We start from the raw sequence: 6607 nt of genomic DNA on the forward strand, positions 1-6607 counted from the left end.
AAAAAAAAAAAAAAAAAAAAAGAGCAGGTAGCCAGGCACGGTGGCTCATGCCTATAATCCCAGCACTTTGGGAGGCTAAGGCTGGCAGATCACCTGAGGTCAGGAGTTTGAGACCAGGATGGCTAACATGGTGAAACCCCCTCTCTTTTTTTTTTTTTGAGGCGGAGTCTTGCTCTGTCGCCCAGGCTGGAGTGCAGTGACAGGATCTTGGCTCACTGCAAGCTCCTCCTCCCGGGTTCACACCATTCTCCTGCCTCAGCCTCCTGAGTAGCTGGGACTACAGGCGCCTGGCACCACGCCCGGCTAATTTTTTGTATTTTTAGTAGAGATGGAGTTTCACTGTGTTAGCCAGGATGGTTTAGATCTCCTGACCTCATGATCCACCCACCTCAGCCTCCCAAAGTGCTGGGATTACAAGCGTGAGCCACCACGCCTGGCCCCCCCTCCACTAAAAATATAAAAATTAGCTGGGCATGGTGGCAGGCACCTGTAATCCCAGCTACTCGGGAGGCTGAGGCAAGAGAATTGCTTGAACCCAGGTGGGTGGAGGTTGCAGTGAGCTGAGATCGCGCCATTGCACTCCAGCCTGGGTGACGAGCAAAACTCTGTCTCAAAAAAACAAACAAAAAAGCAGGTGTGTGCCTGCTGCTGCGCTGTGTCTCCATGTAAGGGGCTGTGTGTGTCCAGAGTTAGTGTCCTCACAAGAGTGGCTGTGTCTGACACTTGTCCTAGCTGTGTGTGTGACCTCTAAGCAGGTAATGAGTGTCATTGTTCCCGGGTATGGGTCCAGCAGTGGCCCAGGTGGCCTGATAGTCCCCCTGGACCCCCTTACAGGGAGCCGTTTGTGCAGGCCAAGCTGCGGCCCGAGGACGGCCTGTACCTCATTCATTGGAGCACCAGCCACCCCTACCGCTTGATCCTCACAGTGGCCCAGCGTAGCCAGGTGGGCCCAGGGCTGGGGGCTGGGGCTGGGGCTGGGGCTGGGGCTGGACACGGACACGCTCCCTGCCTGGTCCCTTGCTCACCGCTACCATCTCTGCCACCTCCCGCCAGGCACCAGACGGCACACAGAGCTTGCGGCTCCGGAAGTTCCCCATTGAGCAGCAGGCTGGGGCCTTTGTGCTGGAGGGCTGGGGCCGGTCCTTCCCCAGCATTCGGGAACTTGGGGCCGCCTTGCAGGGCTGCTTGCTGAGGGCCGGGGACGACTGCTTCTCTCTGCGTCGCTGTTGCCTGCCCCAACCAGGAGGTATGACGATGGGGGGACCTCTGGGTGGGATGTGGCATCTCTCCCCCAGGCCCACCCTCCATGACTTCACACCTGCCTCCAGAAACCTCCAACCTCATCATCATGCGGGGGGCTCGGGCCAGCACCAGGACACTCAACCTCAGCCAGCTCAGCTTCCACCGGGTTGACCAGAAGGAGATCACCCAGGTGGGTGCAGGGAAGGGGCCCGGGGCAAGGGCAGGGCCCCTGGGGATGTGGGTGCTGGGGGCCTTGGGAGATCAGCTGCGAACTCTCACCACGGCGGTGTTCTGTGCCGCATGGTTCCGCAGCTGTCCCACTTGGGCCAGGGCACAAGGACCAACGTGTACGAGGGCCGCCTGCGAGTAGAGGGCAGTGGAGACCCTGAGGAGGGCAAGATGGACGACGAGGACCCCCTCGTCCCTGGCAGGGACCGTGGGCAGGAGCTACGAGTGGTGCTCAAAGTGCTGGACCCGAGTCACCATGACATTGCCCTGGTGAGCGGCAGGGCCAGGCCTGGGGGGTCTGGAGGAGGTGGGATGGGAGGGGTGTGTCTGGAGGAGGTGGGATGGGAGGGGTGTGTCTGGAGGAGGAGGTGGGGTGGGATGGGACGGGTCGGCTTTGCAGCCGCCTGACCTGCCCGGCCCCCACAGGCCTTCTATGAGACAGCCAGCCTCATGAGCCAGGTCTCCCACGTGCACCTGGCCTTCGTGCACGGCATCTGTGTGCGCGGCCCTGAAAGTGAGTGGGTCCCGCCATACCCATCCCCCTTTGGCAGGCCACCCCTGTCTTACACCCACTCCCTGATCTGTACCCCAACCCTCGACCTACACCCCAACCTATCCCTATTTCTCAACTCTCACCTGTACTCTGATCCCGGGCTATACCTTGACCTTCAACCTAGACCCCAACCCCTGACAATATTCCAGCCTATAAACTTATATCCCAACACCTCACCTGCCCTCAGTCTCAGCGTCCACCCTGATTCCCAGCTACATCCCCATTTCCATCTACCTCCCAAACAACCTCTACAATCCAGCACCCATCTGCCCCTGGCCCCATCAGCACTATGGCCTCAGGCAGACTCCAGCGCTGATGTGTCCTGACCTCCTAGACCTCAGCCCCTGCACATCCAACCCTGCCTAACCCCACCTCTTCCTTTCCTCTGCAGGTAGCTCGAAACTCCTTGTATAGGCTACATGTGGTGGCTTACACCTATCCCAGCACTTTAGGAGGCTGAGGTGGGAGGATCACTTAAACCCAGGAGTTCAAGACCAGCCTGGGTAACATGGCCAGACCCTATCTTTACAAAAAATTTAAAAATTGGTCAGGTGCGGTGGCTCACGCCTGTAATCCCAGCATTTTGGGAGGCCAAGATGGGCGGATCACAAGGTCAGGAGATCGAGACCATCCTGGCTAACACGGTGAAACCCCTTCTCTACTGAAAATACAAAAAATCAGCCAGGCGTGGTGGCGGGCGCCTGTAGTCCCAGCTACTTGGGAGGCTGAGGCAGGAGAATGGCAGGAACCCGGGAGGCGGAGCTTGCAGTGAGACGAGATCGCGCCACTGCACTCCAGCCTGGGCCACAGAGCGAGACTCTGTCTCAAAAAAAAAAAAAAATTTTAAAATTAGGGCCAGGCATGGTGACATATGCCTGTAGTCCTAGCTACTTGGGAGGCTGAAATGGGAGGATCACTTGAGCCCAGGAGTTCAAGGCTGCAGTAAGCCATGATTGTACCACTACACGCCAGCCTGGGCGACAGGGAGAGACTCTGTCTCAAAAAAAAAAATAAATAAATAAATAATAAAGCCCTTGTACAGAACAACCCTAGACCTGCCCATCCCTCAACCCCCTGTGTGTGTGTGCATCTTCCCCACTTTCCCCTGGACCCTGGCTGATGCCCTGAGCCACAGCCCCCTGACTACTCTGGTACCCAAACATCACTTAAACCCCAACCTCAAGCCCCCACCGTCTGCTTATCCACGCCCATCCCCCCATCCCTAGTTGCTTACTTTGTAGGCTCACCTTTATCTCCTTTTTTGTGAGACATGGTCTCCCTCTGTTGCCCAGGCTGCAATGCATGGCTCACTGAAGCTTCAACCTCCTGGACTCAAGCGAACCTCCCGCCTCAGCTTCTTGAGCACCTGGGATCACAGGCATATGCTGTGGAGGAGGTGGGACACCCGGCTGATTTTTAAACATTTTTTGTAGAGATGGGGGTCTCACTATATTGCCTAGGCTGGTCTCAAACTCCTGGGCTCAAGGGATCTTCCCGCCTCAGCCTCCCAAGCTTTTTTGTTTTTTTTGGTTTTGTTTTGTTTTTTGAGACGGAATCTCACTCTGTCGCCCAGGCTGGAGTGCAGTGGCGCAATCTCGGCTCACTGCAAGCTCCGCCTCCCAGATTCATACCATTCTCCTGCCTCAGCCTCCCGAATAGCTGGAACTACAGGCGCCCGCCACTACGCTCAGCTAATTTTTTTGTATTTTTAGTAGAGACAGGGTTTCACCGTAATTTTCTGTATCTTTAGTAGAGATGGGGTTTCAACATATTGGCCAGGCTGGTCTTGAACTCCTGAACTTGTGATCTGCCCGCTTCGGCCTCCTAGAATGCTGGGATTACAGGCGTGAGCCACCACGTCGGCTGTATTTTTTTTTTTTTTTTAGTAGCAATGGGGTTTCATCATGTTGGGCAGGCTGCCCTCATACTCCTGACCTCAGGTGATCCACCCACCTCAGCCTCTCAAAGTGCTGGGATTACAGGCGTGAACCACTATGCCCAGCCCACCTTTCTCTCTTGAACTTCAATTTCCTCCATGCCGCACACCACCTGGACCCCAATGCCCTCATCCACCACTGCCTTTGCTGCATTCCGCATTTCTTCTCTCCCCAAACTCACTTTCAACCCTGACCAAACTCCACCCACACCTCTGCCCTGACACCTCCCCAGCCACATGCACCCAGCCACATGCCAAGTCCCTCCCTGGCCTCTTCCCCCAATTCCCTGCCATCCAGAGGGCAGAAGCAGGCAGGTCGCCCCAGAGCAGCTGTGTCTTTGCAGATATCATGGTGACAGAGTACATGGAGCACGGACCCCTGGACGTGTGGCTACGGAGGGAGCGGGGCCATGTGCCCATGGCTTGGAAGATGGTGGTGGCCCAGCAGCTGGCCAGCGCCCTCAGCTACCTGGTGTGTGGCCTGTGTCAGTCAGGGAGGGCCAGGAGCCCAGGAGATTGAGACGGGCGAGACCCCGTCTTTTTTTTTTTTTTTTAGATGGAGTTTCACCCTGTCGCCCAGGCTAGAGTACAATGGCATGATCTCGGCTTACTGCAACCTTTGCCTCCCGGGTTCAAATGATTCTCCCGCCTCAGCCTCCGGAGTAGCTGGGATTACAGGTGCCTGCCACCACGCCCAGCTAATTTTCATATTTTTAGTAGAAATGGAGTTTCACCATGTTGGTCAGGCTGGTCTCGAACTTCTGACCTCGTGATCCACCCGCCTCAGCCTCCCAAAGTGCTGGGATTCTAGGCGTAAGCCACCACGCCCAGCTGGCCCCGTCTTTAAAAAATAAACAAATAGCCAGGCATGGTGGCTCACACCTGTAATCCCAGCAGTTTGGGAGGCCAAGACAGGTGGATCACCTGGGGTCAGGAGTTTGAGACCAGCCTGGCCAATATGGTGAAACCTTGCCTCTGCTAAAAATACAAAAAAAAATTAGCCAATGTGAGGCAGGGCGCGGTGGCTCATGCCTGTAATCCCAGCACTTGGGGAGGCCGAGGCAGGCAAATCATGAGGTCAGGAGTTCAAGACCAGCCTGACCAATATGGTGAAACCCCATCTCTACTAAAAATACAAAAATTAGCCGGGTGTGGTGGTGCACGCCTATAATCCCAGCTACTCGGGAGGCCGAGGAAGTAGAATCGCTTGAACTTGGGAGGCAGAGGTTGCAGTGAGCCGAGATCGTGCCACTGCACTTCGGCCTGGGTGACAGAGTGAGACTCTGTCTCAAAAAAAAAAAAAAAAAAATTAGCCGATGTGGTAACTTGCACCTGTAGGCCCAGGTACTCGGGAAGCTGAGGTGGGAGGATCACCTGGGCCCAGGAATTTGAGGCCATAGTAAGCTATGATCACACCACTGCACCCCAGCCTGGACAGCAGCATAGCTAGACCCCATCTCTACCAAAAATTTAAGAATTAGCCAGCCATGGTGGTGTGCACCTGTAATTCTAGCTACTTGGAAGACTTGAGCCCTGGCGTTTGAGGCTGCAGTGAGCTATGTTCGTGCCACTATACTCCAGCCTGAGAGACAGAATGAGACCCTGTCTCAAAAAAACAAAAGAAAAAGAAAACCCCCTCAAAAAACAAAAAGAAACCCAGTGATGGTCACAGTTTTCCTTTTCACATTGACTGTCCCTATGGGGTCCAGGTTTGGGGTTGGCATCTGTGCCCCTCCTGAGTGGCCACACCCCCTCTCCTGCCCACCTCAGGAGAACAAGAACCTGGTACATGGTAATGTGTGTGGCCGGAACATCCTGCTGGCTCGGCTGGGGCTGGCAGAGGGCACGAGCCCCTTCATCAAGCTGAGTGATCCCGGCGTGGGCCTGGGTGCCCTGTCCAGGGAGGGTGAGTACCCGAGGGGACCTGGGCACAGTGGGGGGCTTCCCCGCTCCTTTCACCCTTGGTGACCTCTGACCTTGGCCTCCCAGAGCGGGTGGAGCGGATCCCCTGGATGGCCCCCGAATGCCTCCCAGGTGGGCCCAACAGCCTAAGTATTGCCATGGACAAGTGGGGGTTTGGTGCCACCCTCCTGGAGATCTGCTTTGATGGAGAGGCCCCTCTGCAGAGCCTCAGCTCCTCCGAGGTATGTCTGGGAGACCCTTGGGCCCTCCCCACGATGGGGGCCCCTCCAAGGAATCCAGAGGACAGAATCAGAGCTCAAAGCTGCCTCCCCTCTGGCCTCGTGACTTCAAGTCTGTCTGGGCCACCAGCAAGTGGTCCACTCGTTGGTGCTCAATGTAGTCCTAGCCTTTTTAGGTCCTTGTGGAAGTCACTTGTGCCTGGTACACACAAGCCAAGTAAGAGACTTGATTTCAGTTTTAGGCAGAGTGACCAGGGCAGGGATGGGAGAGGCCCAGGCTGCGGAGTGGGGAAGAGGGGTGGAGGACGTGCCTCAGCCAGCAGCAGGGTCAGACAAGGCTTCCCAGAGGAGGTTTGTGTGTGGTGTTTTTTTTTTTGTTTTTTTTGTTTTTTGTTTTTTGTTTTTTGTTTTTGAGACGGAGTCGCGCTCTGTCGCCCAGGCTGGAGTGCAGTGGCGCTATCTTGGCTCACTGCAAGCTCCGCCTCCTGGTTTCACGCCATTCTCCTG

The 6607-nt window shown here is 56.0% G+C and overlaps 1 protein-coding gene across 5 annotated transcripts in view; it reads left to right on the plus strand.

Moving 5' to 3' along the window:
• The window catches only part of TYK2 (tyrosine kinase 2), a 31842-nt gene that overhangs the window by 16108 nt on the left and 9127 nt on the right, over window positions 1-6607 (plus strand). For all 5 annotated transcript variants that reach the window (XR_001882215.1, XM_017855924.1, XM_017855927.1 and 2 more), the window contains exons 10-17: window positions 835-943; window positions 1054-1246; window positions 1329-1432; window positions 1555-1740; window positions 1897-1984; window positions 4304-4431; window positions 5730-5865; window positions 5949-6103. Coding sequence is in view for 4 of the 5 variants with exons in the window: in XM_017855924.1 (XP_017711413.1) it covers window positions 835-943; window positions 1054-1246; window positions 1329-1432; window positions 1555-1740; window positions 1897-1984; window positions 4304-4431; window positions 5730-5865; window positions 5949-6103 (1099 nt within the window). In the remaining variant the exon portion in view is untranslated. The remainder of the gene's footprint in view (window positions 1-834; window positions 944-1053; window positions 1247-1328; window positions 1433-1554; window positions 1741-1896; window positions 1985-4303; window positions 4432-5729; window positions 5866-5948; window positions 6104-6607) is intronic.

This window comes from Rhinopithecus bieti, unplaced genomic scaffold, assembly GCF_001698545.2.
Source record: "Rhinopithecus bieti isolate Rb0 unplaced genomic scaffold, ASM169854v2 scaffold_42598, whole genome shotgun sequence".
In the NCBI taxonomy this organism is placed as follows: domain Eukaryota; kingdom Metazoa; phylum Chordata; class Mammalia; order Primates; family Cercopithecidae; genus Rhinopithecus; species Rhinopithecus bieti.